The sequence below is a fragment of the Mytilus californianus genome, unplaced genomic scaffold, assembly GCF_021869535.1.
Source record: "Mytilus californianus isolate M0D057914Y unplaced genomic scaffold, xbMytCali1.0.p SCAF_10, whole genome shotgun sequence".
In the NCBI taxonomy this organism is placed as follows: Eukaryota; Metazoa; Mollusca; class Bivalvia; order Mytilida; family Mytilidae; genus Mytilus; species Mytilus californianus.
The window spans coordinates 44,629,633-44,647,301 of NW_026262582.1; the positions used below are offsets into that span (position 1 = coordinate 44,629,633).

Below are 17,669 nucleotides of genomic sequence, written 5' to 3' on the forward strand. Positions count from 1 at the left end.
AAACAATGTACTAAGAAATTTCAATGCAGTTGCACATATTTACAGAATCTCTGTACATGTACTTTTTCTATATCCAGTTTACAGGTATATATATCATACTGTTAAAATCGTATAAAAAATAGGTAGTTCAAGATTCCTCTGATATCTGACAAACTGTTATGGAGACTTGTTGAAGCAGTGGAATGTCTGAGCCCAGTCATTACAGAAAACATGGAATTTGCCAATCCAGATACGGAGAGGCAATTTTCTGTCACTTAAATGTAAAAAATCCATTATCAAGAGATAAACCAAACATCGTTCTTTTCTTTATTTATTTTTCTCTAAAAATGTTTACTATTTATTCACAGACATCCCTGTAGCATAAAACAATTTTTTCCCCATCAACCTTCCACTTCCAGTTACTTGGAGCAAGATTTCATTTGATAAGAATATGAACCCTGCTTTGTACTTGACCAACACGCTCAGCCAGATTTTCAATGTGCTAGTTCAAAAGTTAACAATCCACAGGAAGACATGTCACCCTACTAGACTCTTAGCCAACCAGTCATTCCCCTTCCTCCTAAATGCAACATGCATAGTGGACAAGTGGCAAATACTAATTTTCCAAGTCTTAAATTGACCATGCCAAGGATAGAATCTTTGACCTTCAACACTCAAGGCTAGAACACTACCAGGAGACCACAAATACAGTCAGGTTGAGGAGAATGAAGCATGTGCTTGTGCTGCAGGGGAATAGTCGTTATATAAATGCTAACTTTCTATGAGAAAAAGGAATTAGGAATTGAATGCTGAAAAGCCAATCTGCTTGTCAACTTGCTGCCCTAAATCTGGGTGGGCAATTCTCATGTTTTCTAAATGGACTGGATTGAGTCACCCTAATAAGACCCCAAAAACTTGCCTTCTGAGCTATCCCATGATAACTTTTAACAATAATCAAATGAAGACTTGGTATCAATGTATTTGTTCTATGACCTCATGTTTAAACTGTTTTGCTTTGTTCTGTTTTCATAATTTTTAAGTACATGTATGTTTTTTTTTTCAATTGTTTTAAGCTTTACACATAAAGGATCCATCTCAACACTTGTTCAGAAATAATTTTTCTCGAGTGGTGAAACAGTTCCTTCATTATTGAAGATATTTGTTCGGTTTCCTGTACATTTCAAATAACCATTCCAACATTTCTAGTACAGGAATGGTGAAACAGTTAAGTATGTTATAATCTGTATGTTATATTTTCAAATGTTTAACCATTCCAACATTGACTTTTGTTCATATACAGCCATGGTGGAACAGTTTTATATCAACACTATGATTCAAGTTAGTTAGATTATTTATATAAATATTCCCACTCACCATCCCAACACTACTTTTATATACTGTACAAAAGTACAGCAGTGGTGGAACAGTGACATGAGAATACACTGAAATAGTCGACCTCAATTTGTTTTACCATGACCAGTCAAAAGTATAAACAAATATGATAATTCATTACTTGTATTTCGAATTCAAAAGATAAAACTTTCATGAAACAACTGTTTAAGTTAAAATAAGACATGTTAGAGATTTATAAGGAATATAAATTATCAAATGGAGAAATACTTTTGACTGGTGAATCCACAACAAAAACTATTCCAACAATACTTTTGAAACATCTCGTCTCAGTATTGGTGGAACCTTTTTTGTCAAAATAACAATTATAGCATTTAAACTGACAGATTTGTTTTGCTTCAGTACAAAAACACTGATTTCTTACCTAATGGAATTCAAAATGGAAAGACAAAATGTTAATTTTTATCTACAATTTAAATCGTTATTTCTTGTTCTTGATTCTGTTCAGTCTTTTAGTTTCTATCTTCACTCTTGAGAGATACAACACAAAGACATGAGCCTGGGCTGAAAACAAGAGAGCTCTTGGACGACTGAAAACAAGACATCTATGACATAAGCAATCAGAAAAAAGTTTACAATGTCTATGTTTCATTATAGGTCAAGCGAAAGTGACATGTGAGAAGCAAGGAAGTATTAAAAGGTGTTGTATGTACAAAAATATGTGTATTCCGTCCTGAATCTTGAAGTGACTTCATATCTTTCTATTTGTCTTCGCAATGGAAAATAACATCAACTTCCGTCTCTTCAACCTTGCAGCTATTCAAAATCTTTTGTGTATCAAATGCCGTGCAGTTTAAACATTTCTTTTATTCAGTGCTTCGTTCAAATAGGTTTGGTTCGACTGTACTCTATTGCTGTTTAAAATCATCTCTATATTTTGTGGTGTGTAGTGTAAATCTCATTTTTCTGTTCTTTACTATTTCCATAAAAAGATATCGTTATATCTGTGGTATTGTACTATCAATGAATTTTTCTTCAACTTCTATATCAGTGGTATAAAATAAGTATTTTCTTTTAGAAATTACGCAACATGACATCTATCTACTCTTACCAGTAAAAGATTGGTGTATTTACTTCTCTGATAACTTAATTTATCTTCACAAAAATCTTGATTATTGTTATCTTGTTTTTCCCATTCAGTCCTCCATTCCATGGTTTGGTCCATATATCATCCATGTCAAGCTTCACACTAATATGTGTGTATGATAATTCCTTCTTTTAAGTGTGTGTTTGTGTGATAATTTTCTTTTTTGTGTGTGTCTGTGTGCTAATTCTTTTTTTTTTAAAGAGAAACACATGTGCCAAATCGAAAATATGATAGAAATTCTATCTACTTTCTTCTAGGAAAATAGAAACAAAATCTTTATGTCTTCTGGTTTTGTTTGAGTCATTAAGTTGCTGTCTCATTGATATATATCTCAATATGTTTATATATTCATATATAAATATGTAGATGTTAAAGAACATCTTGTTTTGATACACAAATTTTTAAGTGAATTTTTACTGTCGGAAGAGAAACACAGTACGAAAGAAAATATATGACATCCTTCTCGTCATTGCTGGAAATTGTTTTATATTATGGTTTGAAACATGTCATTTTTGATATGGATTCTTTGATTTATTAACTATTTATAACGTCAGATCAATATTCTTTTTTTGACATCCATTTAAAATATAAGTAAATATTTTTGTAAAATTTTAGTCCAAAACTTTGCAACTCTAATGAATTTGCATTTTTCTATCCCTCTCTTTAAATCTTTTTTTTGTTTGTTTCATATTTCATTTTCTCGATTTGTAATATTTTTGTAATGTAGTTTACCATTTCTTTGTCTGTCGTCTATATTAGATCCTGCCACACCAACGTGAACTGACTGTGCAATTCCTTTTATGGGTAAATAAAACAGGAACTCCATTAAAAAATCTGTTCCGGAATTTGTTTTCTGTGTTTTTGTATGTTTGTATATAAATGCATATATAAATTTTTGGTGTATCACGTAAATTATTCTGTAACTGATTGATTCGGCACCCTTTGAGGGAGATATACCATAAAATACTTCATTTTCTTTATCATCATAAAAAGTACAACACTCCATTTGCAAGACGGAAAAGAGAGTTATTTCATAAACTCTTATTTTTTATCACCTTATAATAGAATATCTGCATAACCACTTTAAGACTTTCAATAATTATATATCTCCTAATAAAAGATTGTGTCGGTGGAATGTCCATTTATACTATTTGCACATTATTTTTTTCAGTATCAATTTCAGATGTTTAGTCATTCGGTTGAACAAGTTAACAACTTGCCATGTTATAGGCCCACATGCAACAGAAGAAAAACTTCAAACCTCATAAAAATATTTTCTTGCAATGGATCAGATATATTGTATTTGAATTTGAGTAAGATAAATTGCCATTAAAATTCAGATTAAATATACCTAAAGACAATGGCAGGGTAAACTGAGTTTCAGATCTAATTTCAAAACTTAGAACCACAACTGACCGTTTGCAATAAAATATAAATGTGATAAGTTGGAGATTTTCTACTGTAAAGATTTTTCAATGAAGTAACTCATAACTGATAACCACTTCTCTGTTTATATTTACATTATGTAATATATATTTTACTGATAAATTGCTCCTTTTTGAAAGATATCTAATGCCTTGGAAATATTTTCTGTAGCAATTTACTTAACAAATTTCGAATCAAAATTGGTATTCATGAAAACTTATGAATTTTCTTCATATGCAATATTAGCAGTAATTTGTATATTCCTTTTTTTTTTAGTGTCCAATCTAATTGTTTTCAGTAGCAGTAATTTGTGTTTTGTTTTTATACGTCATAGAATAGATTTTTAGTACATGCATGGTTGAAAAAAATATTCAACTGGAATTAAAACTGTTTTTCTTCAAAATATGAAGTGTATGATCAAAGCTTAACCAAAAGATATGTACCATTCAGGGTCTTGATAGACAAGAAAAGAGAAATCCATCTGAAGGTCATCACCTTAGCAACAAAGGTTGTCACCCATTTGTAGGTCGCTGTGAAAAGGAAAACCATCAAAACATGATTAATAGAGCATCAAAGCCATGTTGTTTTACATTTGTTTGACTTCATGTAGGATTCACTGTTTTTTATCGTTAATGAGGTTTACGGATAATATAATTGACCAGTTCAAACTCAAGTCAGGCACCTTGTAACTGGTTGTCTATAGATGCATCTATAAAATTTTTTTTTTTTCCAGAAATCTTCGATTTTCTCTGTTAAATTTATTCAAATCTCTTCTTGACTGAGGGTGATATAGAGCTTGATATATTTTGTAGACATTTGTCTATTGTTGAAGAACATATATTGACTTCTTGATGTCTTTCGGTTGTTTTAATACTGTTGACATAAACCTCACATCTTTGTAGGCTAATGTACTGATTTTATTATTTTCAATTAACTGAAAGTTTTCATGTCTATTTCAAATTTGTAGTCTCTCTCTCTCTCTTTCTTTCTATCGGTAGAAAAAGATAAAAGAAATCAGATCAAATTACAGCAAAAACTATTCACATGATAACTCATTTTCTTGCAAGTGATCAATTCTATTGAATTTTATCAAGAAGTATTTCAAATTCTTGACCTTGGTACTAAAATAACTCCAGTAAACTTTGGAAAAGGTCAACTAAATAATTCTAACTGATTTTCTTTCGCACATCTCTTGATAAAATTTTAACTGAAATGACCAGTTGCAAGAAATTGAAACTGAAAATCATTAAAATGGTAGTCGTCATACTAAAACATTATAAGCATATCAAAATTCTGAAAGCATAAAAAGCAAGCTAGAAATGACAAAGCTCATATTACATATATATCTTAGCATCCTATCCAACTATATTACACAAATGTGATCAAAGTGCCGCCAAAATAATATTTAAATGCCCTAAAATTAAAGACTCGAAATTTTTAGTTTTAATTTTGGTTATTTGATTGTGTTGGAAATTGGATAAGAGGCTAAAGCAGTGAAAAAGAGCATAAATTAGTATTTCTTGTTTGTACGAATAAGTAATTTGATTTCGTAATTCTAAATAAATTGTGCATAATAATTCATGGGTTTTGTTTTATATTGCATTAATATATCCACATTTAGTATATTATTTCGCAACTCGATTCAGTTTATGATGGTGTTGTTCAATACGACACGAGTTTATGTACAAAGTTTCGTAATCGGTTTATCATACGTATACTATGTGTCAAGTACAAAATGCAACTGCATCATCTGTATCTCTGTCATTTCATTGTAAACACATTTCTTCGACATTTTCTTTTATATGTTTTACAGCAAAGTAACATTCAATTCTGTTATTTTGAGCTGGTTAAACCACAATCTTACATTTTAATGTTTAATTATAAAACCCCCTATATAAAACTCTAATTCCAAGCACCTATCAAATCAGCAAAATTTATTACACTATAGATAATCATAAATCCACAGTATATTAGAGCTAATTTCATAATGCTTGTCGAGTAAGACTTTGGTTGGCTTGTTTGCTTTCTTTGTATAACTGTTTGCTCAAGCATTATAATTAAGATTGACATCTGCAAACAATATAAATAGGCGGAGTTAAACCTGTATACATTATATTTGGATTGCTAACCTCCAGGATAAGATCCAATCAAATTTAAGTATAATGTTTACAGGTTTAACTCCGCCTATTTATATTGTTTGCAGATGTCAATCTTAAATACAATGCTTGAGCAAAGGTTTATACAAACAAAGCAAGCAAACCAACCAAAGTCTCTCTCTACAAACATTAGTAAATTAGCTCTAACATTGTACTTTAATGTATCATTGACAGTTCCTATATAGTACTCTAAGACATCAGCTCCCATCATAAGATGGGATGAGTTTCTACTGTAGGTTATTGGATGACAGATGTTCTATTGAATAACATGAAAATCACATCTGTCAGTTACTTGCAAACAATAGGAATTGATTTAAAATTGCCATGGTAGCTGGTGGTCAAAGTGCACTGATATATGCAGTCGGATAATGAAATATCAATAGTATTTTGTAATTTAGTGTATTTATCATAAGATAAGGTATACATTATTATAAACGGTATAGAATACAGTATTCTCCTAAAGTAAGAAATGTATGAGGTCACATTTAATTTGAGTCAATATAACTGTTACAACACAAAACAAAGACAAGTGTTTTCTAGTTTTTCTTGCATCTACATGATCTAGTTAAATAATGAATTTTGTAAAAAGCTACTTTACAGTGAAGTATTGAAATCAATATTGCTCAGTTAAAACAGATTACTGTAATTTCAGAAATAATTGCATGCATAGATACTCATGAATCCACAGACCTAATTTCCTTATGCTTGAAGAGCAAGACTTTGGTTGGCTTGCTTGCTTTCTTTGTATAACTGTCTGCTCAAGTAATTAAGATTGACATCTGCAAACAATATAAATAGGCGAAGTTAAACCTGTATACATTATATTTGGATTGCTAATCTCCAGGATAAGATCCAATCAAATTTAAGTATAATGTATACAGGTTTAACTCCGCCTATTTATATTGTTTGCAGATGTCAATCTTAATTACCATGCTTGAGCAAACGTTTATACAAACAAAGCAAGCAAACCAACCACAGTCTTACTCTACAAACATTAGTAAATTAGCTCTAACATTGGTGATTTTTTTTCAATTTTCTGCATTTTATTTTGTGATTTTTTTTTTTAGTATTTAAATGTTGGTTGACACTCGTGAGCAGAACTGCTTACTTTTTATTAACCCCATTTTTGGGATCTTTAGTTTTCTGTTGACTGTTGTTTGTATCTTTTCTTTATGTCCTTGTTCATGTTGTTTAGTAGGACTTTTTTGGTAATTTCTTTATTGCTTCTTTGTATCTTTTTATTTTATTTTAAAAGAAATTTTATGGTTAGGCTAATCATAATGATTATCAGTTTGTAGATACAATGTGGCCTTGTACGGCTAATTATTTTCAGAGAGAAACTTTAACTGCCATAATATTATATCTTACTATAAAGATAATTTTCTCTGAGTTTTTCCCCAGTAGTACATCAGCAGCGTTCTTTTGAAATGATTTACACCCACTATCCATGCAAATTTACTATGAAATCTCAAGTATTTGCTTTCTGAAAAGTTATTGATACTGTCTACCCATACAATATGATTTTTTTGCCTTCCCACTCCTCCCCCTTTCAATTTTTTCTAAATATTCAATAATTTGCCATCTCAGAATCTAATGCATTGTGGGTAATTTCATTTTTTTCGTACCCTAAATTGAAAACGACATCATGTCATTGGTTGAATTTCAATTGTTTGGGATGTTGCTAGCCAATCACAGCCTTTTGGTGTACGATTTTGAAAATGTTACCCAGAATGCATTAGATTCTGAAACAGCGAATTAACATGTATTTTTTTATATACATCAATCTATTGAAATAATTAAGAACAGAAGTGTTGACAAGTACTTTGACCATCTAATTTCTAATTTCAAAATAATCTTTCACATTTGAAATTATAAACTTGGCCGTAAATTGTCACTAGTAAAGCTTTTAATTAATATTTGCTTTACATATGACATAACATAGAAATAATATGTGGTACGAGTGCCAATGAGACAACTCTCCATCCAAGTAACATGCCTTTATTTGGTCTCTGAGGCAACAAAATCCTCTGACATTTGCTATTCACCATTAATTTAATTCTTTTGATTCTTTTAATATCATAAGAAGTTTACCAAGTCAAATATGATGATCAACATCAATCACTATTGTAATGGTTTCAACCACAACAAAAATACCTTTTTTTTTTCAATTTATGTTTCAATCAAATGTCACTGTGCAGAGATTTCTTGGTACATTTTGTAGTTATTTAGATAACCTTTTAAGCAATGTTGAGAGCTATTCCATAAACACCGTTTGGCCGAAATCAAAATCTTTTAGGAAACATGCCTTCATTTAAATTTCATCAATTCTTCTCTTCCAAGATCTGACGATGATTCTTAGTATCACTGTAAACCAATAATCATTAAATTTTGAACTCTCTTTCCATTTTTTACAATATGTGCTTTTATGGAACAGCTCTAATTAATAACATGACCAAGTAAAGCATAAAACTGTCAAAAGCAACACTAACCTTTTGTGTTTCACAGTTAGGGTCACAACTGTGATTAATGAAGCGTGACACATTTCCTTTGTATGATGCATCAATGACCTCATCTGCGTTCAGTGCCATGAAGTAGAAATGACTTTCTCCTGACTTGGCATACTGCTTGGTTCTTGATTTGAATGTTTTGTAGTCCAAGACTTCACCAACATATTCCATAACAAAATCTCCACTATAAAATATTTAGACAGATGTTATCGTATTCTTTTGTGACTGTTCATCATTACAATTGTTCAAAGAAGGCTTATTTCATGTTTAAAGAATGTGTTCATTGATGAAGACACGCTCCTGCAAATGCTTACATTACTGTGTGTTGATGGTCTGCTGAGTCTAAAGATCATGTAAAATCATACTGTAATTTTATATTCCATATTAATTCAACACAAGCAACTAATGGACAATCTTGAATTACAGTTAAGCCTCAAACATGATACTTGTCCTTTCTCAATTGTTAATTTTTTTTGTCTGTTAAGTATTATAACTATTCTACATGTCATTTTCAAAAAGGATTGTAACTTCCTAAAATAAAATGCTCCGCTGGGCACAGCTTGATACGACCGCAGAGGTCGAACCCTGAACAGTTGGGGCAAGTATGGACACAACATTCAAGCTTGATACAGCACTGAATTTGGATTGTGATTAAATATTTGACACAGCATAGGTTTCTGACACAGAATGAATGTGGTCTTAAGAACTTTAAAATTTTTAATTTATCTATTCAAACCATATCATTATTATTTGCTTTTATATATAAATCAGAAATAACCAATTTAAAATGGAAAATTTTAAAGAAAAAAAAAGGAAAAAAAAATCCCCCCCCCCAAATTTTTTGAACCCCTTATGATTCATCACCCCCTAACTCAATCCCAGCCTTCCCTTTGTGGTATGGTACCTTGCAGTACAATTTCAGAGAGATCCATACACTTGAACACAAGTTATTGTCTAGAAACTAGAAAAATGCTTGTTTTTTGGCCCCAAATTCCTAAACATTTAGGGCAATTACCCCCAAACTCAAACCCAGCTTTCCCTTTGTGATATGGAACCTTGTAGTTCAATTTCATAAAGATCCATACACTTACACATAAATTATTGTCCTGAAACTAGAAAAATGCTTGTTTTGTTGCCCCTTTTTGACCCCTAATTCCTAAAATTTTGAGGCAATAACCCCCAAAATCAATCCCAGCCTTCCCTTTGTGGTATGGTACCTTGCAGTACAATTTCATAGAGATCCATACACTTGAACACAAGTTATTGTCTGGAAACTAGAAAAATGCTTATTTTTTGCCCCTTTTTGGCCCTTATTCCTAAACGTTTTGGGCAATTACCCCCAACTCAATTCCAGCTTTCCCTTTGTGATATGGAACCTTGTAGCACAATTTCATAAAGATCCATACACTTACACACAAGTTATCAGAGTTCGCGAAAATGGTCGGTCCTGTCGGTCAAAATGAGGCTCGGACCAGTATTTTGAAGGCTAGTGCCGGTCCCGATGACCGATGTAAAAACGGCCGTTGTAGTGCATATTTCAGCACTTTTTTACATCGGTTATTAGATGTACCGCAACTGTTTCCAATAAGTGTTTACATCAGTTATCAGATGTACCCGCTGCCAATTTCCGGTACTGGTTTACTGATTTATTATAAACAAACCAAAGCGGCGATCTACACGTGGCCTACTAAATTTGTTCATAGAGCCATCCCTGGCAAACAATCAGCGATTGAACCCTACAATGGAGCAAACAAATACTGTAACAGCTGAGAAAGTGATTCAGATGATGAAATGGATAGTGAAGATGACTTTAAATAAGAACAATCAGAAGACCTGAACTGGTCCTTCATTGTTAATTTGCCTGTGGGTGCGAAGAATAAAACTAATATTAATAAAGTTATTTTTCGCGATAAAATATGTTATTAATTTTATTTCAGGATAAAATTGACAGATTTTGTAGGACTGGCTAAAATTTTGTTGGACTGACAAATAATCATGCTTTGTCGGTCCCATGACCGACGGGTCAAAATAAGTTTTCGCGAACTCTGAACTTGTCATGAAACTAGAATAAAATGCTTCGCTGGGGCGCAGCTTGATACGACCGCAGAGGTCGAACCCTGAACAGTTGGGGCAAGTATGGACACAACATTCAAGCTTGATACAGCTCTGAATTTGGATTGTTATTAAATATTTGACACAGCATAGGTTTCTGACACAGAAAGAATGTGGTCTAAGAACTTGAATTTTTTTAATTTACCTATTATGGTCCAATGTCCAAAATCAAAATACATGGTTAGATTCAGCATATCAAAGAACACCATATATTCAATTTTTGTTAAAATCAAACAAAGTTTAATTTTGGACCCCAACTTGGACAAACTTGAAAACTGGGCCCATAATCAAAAATCTAAACACATGTTTAGATTCAGCATATCAAAGAACCCCAAGAATTCAATTTTTGCTAAAATCAAACTAAGTTTAATTTTGGACCCTTTGGACCTTAATGTAGACAATTTAAAAAACGGGACTTAAAATTAAAAATCTAAATACACGGTTAGATTTGGAATATCAAAGAACCCCAATAATTCAATTTTTGATGAAATCAAACAAAGTTTAATTTTGGACCCTTTTGACCTCAATATGAACCAATTTGATAGCGGGGCCCACAAATAAAAATTCTAAATTCATGGTTAGATTCAGCATATCAAAGAACCCCATATATTCAATTTTTGTTGAAATCAAAAAAAGTTTAATTTTGGACCCCAACTTGGACCAACTTGAAAACTGGGCCCATAATCAAAAATCTAAATACATGTTTAGATTCAGCATATCAAAGTTCCCCATATATTCAATTTTTGTTGAAATCAAACAAAGTTTAAATACTGGACCCTATCTTGGACCAACTTGAAAACTGGGCCCATAATCAAAAATCTAAACACATGTTTAGATTCAGCAAATCAAAGAACCCCAAGAATTCAATTTTTGTTAAAATCAAACTAAGTTTAATTTTGGACCCTTTGGACCTCAATGTAGACCAATTTAAAAAACAGGACCCAAAATTAAGAACCTAAATACACGGTTAGATTTGGAATATCAAAGAACCCCAATAATTCAATTTTAGATGAAATCAAACAAAGTTTAATTTTGGACCCTTTTGGCCTCAATATGAACCAATTAGATAACGGGGTCCACAAATAAAAAATCTAAATACATGGTTAGATTCAGCATATCAAAGAACCCCATATATTCAATTTTTGTTGAAATCAAACAAAGTTTAATTTTGGACCCCAATTTGGACCAACTTGAAAACTGGGCCAAAAATCAAAAATCTAAATACATGTTTAGATTCAGCATATCAAAGAACCTCATATATTCAATTTTTGCTAAAATCAAACAAAGTTTAATTTTGGACCCTTTGGACATTAATGTAGACCAATTTGAAAACTGGACCCAAAATTAAAAATCTAAATACACTGTTAGATTCGGCATAACAAATAAATAAATGTGATCAAAGATTTTACAAATCTAATGCGCCATACTGTGCAATTAAAGATTACTTCTTGAAATTTTTCAATATTTGAAATTTGAAAAAAAAATAATATTTGAAGAATAATTCTTTTTAATTTCTGAAATCTGAAATGAGAAAAAATTGGCCCCCCACAATTTCTTTTTATCCCCCCCCCCTTTTCCCCCAAAAAAAAATTCTTTCCCTCAAGATATGGTCATAATCTCAATTCAAATTTCCAATGGAGTTGGCAACCATAATTACCCATTTAAATTTACCATAGTGCTAACTTAATCTATTTTATAATAGAATTAATAAAAATATAGTGTCAAATCTTTCATATGGATTTTTTTGTAAAAAAAAAAAGATGAAAACATTTGCAGATATTTTTACTGGTCTTCCTTTATAAATATGCATTTCTTTAAACATAATTTAAAAGCAGAGTAAGGGAAGTAACCAAAACGTTGTATTTGGATTACCTCCCTTACACTGTTTTAGATTATCTTTATTGTTCATTAACCATTACTTTATACATAATTTAAAAGCAGTGTAAGGGAGATAATTTCAATGATGTATTTGATTTATCTCCCTTACACTGCTTTAAATTATGTTTTGTACTAAAGTATTTGTCCATTAACCAGGACAACCTTGTTTTTCCCCCTTTTTTGCCCCTAATTCCTAAACGGTTTGAGCCATAACCCCCCAAAGCAAATCCTAACCATCCCTTTGTGGTATGGAAACTTGTAGTATAATTTCAGAGAGATCCATACACCGTTCCACAGTTATTGTCTGGAAACTAGAAAATGCTCATTTTTGGCCCCTTTTTGGCCCCTAATTCCTTAACTGTTGGTACCATAACCCCCAAAATCAATCCCAACCTTCCTTTTGTGGTATTTAACCTTATGGTCAAATTTCAAAAAGATCCATTCACTTAAACTAAAGTTAGAGTGCGAAAACCAATATGTATTCGGACGACGACGCCGGACGACGACGACGACGACGACGACGCCAACGTCATACCAATATACGACCACAAAATTTTTTTGCGGTCGTATAAAAATGCTTGTTTTTGCCCCTTTTTTGGCCTCTAATTCCTAAAATTTGGAGGCAATTACCCCCAAAATCAATCCCAGCCTTCCCTTTGTGATATGGAACCTTGTGGTACAATGTCAGAGAGATCTATACACTAACACACAAGTTAGGTCTGTGAGTTACAAAAATGCTTATTTTTGGCCCCTAATTCCTTAACTGTTGGTACTATAACCCCCAAAATCAATCCCAACCTTCCTGTTGTATTGAACCTTATGGTAAAATTTCATAGAGATCCATTCACTTAGACTAAAGTTACAGTGCGAAAACCAATGTGTCTTCAGACGACGACGACGACACAAATGCCAACACCGTCATACCAATATACGACCGCAAATTTTTTTGTGGTCGTATAAAAATCTTGTAAATACTGCTGCCCTCTTCTTTTCTTTCTTGTTAATGAACAGTAAAATAGTGCACAGCATGGTTTAATGTTACTGATATTTCTGTAAATTTGTCACAAATCTACACCCCCACCCCCCTTCACCCTTCAATTTTTTTCTAATATTGGGAGTAGTAGTATTTCTATAACAGGCTTTATTTCTGTGCAAATCATAGTCCCAGTCTGTCCTTTCTTCACTTAAAACCATTAACCAATTTTAAAGTAACATTTTCAAAATGCCCTCTCCTAGGGGCATCTCTGCCATAGCACTTGATTGTAACAGAACTTACTGTGGCAATTCTGCATTTGTCTTTAATCCAAAGCCTTTCCAATCTGTTCTGAAAGCTGCTACGTCTGCAAATTGTCTCTGAATAAGAATAAACAGAAAACTGGTAAAAAAACTATAGTCATTGTATATCCAGACTGTAATTTAACAATTTCAGAGAATGAAATCACTGACTGTCACATTCTTGACCCATATTGTTCTACAATGTGCTTATATCTTCTTTTTTTTATGGTGAAGTTATCTTTAATATATGAATTTGATAGTCTCTAATCCTCTATTCTGATATAATGTGTATAAAAATGAGATTATGCCTAAACCATTAAATTTGTAGTAAACCAAAAATTATTTACAAATTAGAAGAAAATTCACAGTAGAAACTGTTCATGTGTTCACATATTTTCATGCAAACGGCATTTAATTTAGATTTACATGAAAATGCTGAACAAAAATTGTCAGTTGTAAAACTCAAATTTGCTGAAAAGCAGCTTGAGTTGGGCTTGAACCATTTTTTATTTCCAAAGCTATCAGCTTATCAAAATGGAATTGATCACATACAAGAAAAAAAGTTAACACATAAATGCTTCCTGATATAACAACTACTTCTTTAATTAATTCATTTCTAATAATTTTCTTTTTTTCTGAATTACAATTATGGCTTTTTCATTAATATTCATGATATTGGAGGGTATCACTGGGTTTCCCCATAAAATACATATGTAAATTTACATATGTCAAATGGACAAGCAACCACTGATTACTTATGAGCCATGTTGAAAAATAACCTTAAATACACATTTTAATTGTATAGCCCCTTGATATATGTATGTTTTTAAAACATATTGGAATTCCTTTAGAAAACCACAGTGATTCAACCATAAAGGCTCACCTTTTGGAACCTCTTGTTGGTACAGAAATCTCCACACTGACATCTGCTGCCACTGTTAAATAAAATCAATACAAAAAATTTAGAGCGTAATTATAGATTTCCATAAATATAAAATCTTATTTCATTCATATATTGTATGTATAAGATCCAATAAATAGAGATTTATACTACGGTAACCTTGATCAGTTACACATCAGTTACAAAATGTAGAATTTGGTTATAAAGTTGTCCTAGGTTAGCTTGTCCGAGGGTAACACAAGCCCAGTAGCTCAGTACCTTTAGCGGTCGTATGAAAATAAGGATATTGTTTTATTGAAATTTGCTTTTATAAAACTTTGGAATGGTTTGAAATTAAGTAATGTATCTCCATCATGCACAACTCCGATTCCTTATCCATGTTTGGCTATACTTTTGGTTCTTTTTGGTTATATCTGCACTTTCAACATTTGTATTAGCTACAGGTTTTGGATATACAATCATTTTGGCCTCGAGCATCAATAAACATGATAAAAAGAGATATTAATTGTCGAAACATGCATCTGGTGCAGTAAAATTGGTAATATTAGAAATAAGGAACTAATTTAATCAGAGTAAATCTATTTTTTCTTTTTTTATGTTTTTAAATTTTTGTTCTTCTTCTTTTCAGGTTTGATTAAAGTTAAGAGTTATTAAGACTTCTTTAATGGCACAGTTTTCTTCGTTTTTTTTTTCTTCAATGCAATACAATGAATGGAACTTTTAAACACTGAATGAGATAAAACTTGTTTGCAAAAATAGAGTCTATTTGGTAAACGTGTTGTTTTATTTCTGTCTCATTGACGTTTACCCTATGTCTCTTTTTCTTTGTTTTAGTTAATCATGTTAATTGGTGAATAAGTTTCAATGACACACTAAATTTCAAATCATAAACATTGTCAGGCCCTATATTTGTTTAAATTCTTGTCCTTTGACCTCTGATGGGTAGTTGTCTCATTGGCAATCATACCACATCTCCTTACATGTCCAGCTGCAGTTTTTTTGTTTTATCAGTAACTGGTATCGTTTATTCATTTTTGTTCAAAAATTTCCACACTCTTGTTTTTGGCATCTTTTTGCTTTGCACCTTTTCATTTTTTAGCATTGTTGAAACATCTAATTTTCTTTTTTTTTCAATTGTCCATGTATTAAGTATTCTACAAATTCTGGTTTTAAGCAACCAACAATAATCAATCCCATTCAGTAAATTTAATAATCTGCTATGTGTACATCCTTTTCTTTGATCGTTTCTTCAACATGATGATTCTTTAATCACACAACAACTGCATGACATTTTTTACCAGTGAGAACAGCTCTCCTGCATTCCTGCACTATAAGGGCTCATTGGGACAGGGATGCATTTCAACAACTCAGTTTTCGAGATTGTTACTCTAAGATAAAATAATTACTTCAACAGTTCACAATAAAACGAAACTTGATTGCAATGAATCACCAAATTACTGACTGAATTATGACAAGACTACATTTTCCCATTCCTTAACATTGTTACATTATTCGGGTGAATTCAAAATTCACATACATGTAGGGTGTTAATAACATATTACAACTGGAACATGAAACAATTAAGATGTTTTTAAAATAAAATATTTTTTTCTGTGCATTGTTTGGCAATAGATGATAGCATCTGTAATAAGATTTCAAAAGTTTTGTTTTCTTTATATATTGACTTTAAGACCCTAACCACAGTCTAAGTTTATTTTTGTACGCATTTTGTTTAGGGTCTTCAATTCTTCATTTCTCAATCATTCTTTTTTATCATTTTGTCTCATATACATATAAACTTGTATTCTGTATTTTTTCCAAGGTAAATTCAAGATTAAAATTGCATGCAAGTTCTTCACATATTACTCCAATATTTTTAGATTTTATGGTCATGAAGTCTTAGTTTACATCATTTTGACTCCCTGGAGCTTTGATGTATTTTTTAGGACTATAATTTATAATGGCATTAATTTACAACTGAAGCTCTCTAGGTTCTCTGTTGATTTCTACTGCATATAGCATGTATAGTGAAAACTTGAAATCAAATGTGTAATGGTTTTGTATTGTCATGGTAGCAGGTCACTGGATGCATCTCTCCTAACCCATTTGATCAAAGTCCATTTAATTTGTTACTTTACTGAACTCTGTTTATTAGAACTCGTCCGATGTTCAGAATCCGATTGAAGAATGTTAATTTTTTATTTAAGAAATAATTCTAGGGCTGCTGTACATTAAAACTGAAAACAAACAACTGATTTCTTAAATTATTTTCATTCTTCCACCAAAATGTTTAACCTTGACTACAAAAGAAAAGTTGTGCGGTCAGCGTTTTTATTCTACATTGGAAAAAGCGATTTAATTTTACTACGGACGACATCACTCTGAGAAAATATTTGTGTATTAGTCACAGTTGCATTCAATTTGTTAAGTAATAAATTTAACCAAGGTGGTTTTACAGTAAACTTATCAAATTGTACATGATAACTGTCATCATTTTCAATTGCACAATAGATGTCCTCCCAAAACACTTACCTTTATAAGTAGTACCAAGACTTGAGACTTATAACAAGAAATCAAAAGATGAATATTTTCAAATGCAGCAAATAGATGTACAATGCAATATTTTTCAGGGGCCTAGGTGGCCGAGTGGTTTAAGTAGTTACTACTGTAATCACTAGCCAGTCAACACTGAGGTTGTGATTTCGAACCCCGCTCGTGCGGGTGCACTCGACTCCAATCTTAATTGACTAGGATTGTCAGTTTCCTATCGAAGGTCGGTGGTTTTCTCCGGGCACTCCGGCTTCCTCCACCAATAAAAACTGGCGGCCACGAAATAGCCCAAATGCATTGCTTAAAAGTGGCGTTAAAACACCAAAAATCAAATCAAATCAATATTTTTCAGAAGAGTTTCCTGTTAGAAGGAAAAGGGAAGAAATCTC

At 31.8% G+C, this 17,669-nt stretch overlaps 1 protein-coding gene across 4 annotated transcripts in view; it reads right to left on the reverse strand.

The window, feature by feature from the left end:
- LOC127718205 (uncharacterized) overlaps positions 1-17,669 on the reverse strand; it is a 68,747-nt gene that overhangs the window by 23,538 nt on the left and 27,540 nt on the right. For 2 of the 4 annotated variants that reach the window (XM_052224177.1, XM_052224176.1), the window contains exons 6-8: positions 14,713-14,764; positions 13,831-13,907; positions 8,547-8,748 (exon numbers count right to left, since the gene is read on the reverse strand). In XM_052224177.1, coding sequence (XP_052080137.1) covers positions 8,547-8,748; positions 13,831-13,907; positions 14,713-14,764 — 331 coding nt within the window. Of the gene's footprint in view, positions 1-1,753; positions 1,920-3,208; positions 3,272-4,344; positions 4,432-8,546; positions 8,749-13,830; positions 13,908-14,712; positions 14,765-17,669 lie in introns of all 4 variants that reach the window. The other 2 variants (XR_007989635.1, XR_007989634.1) reach the window with 2 other exon arrangements.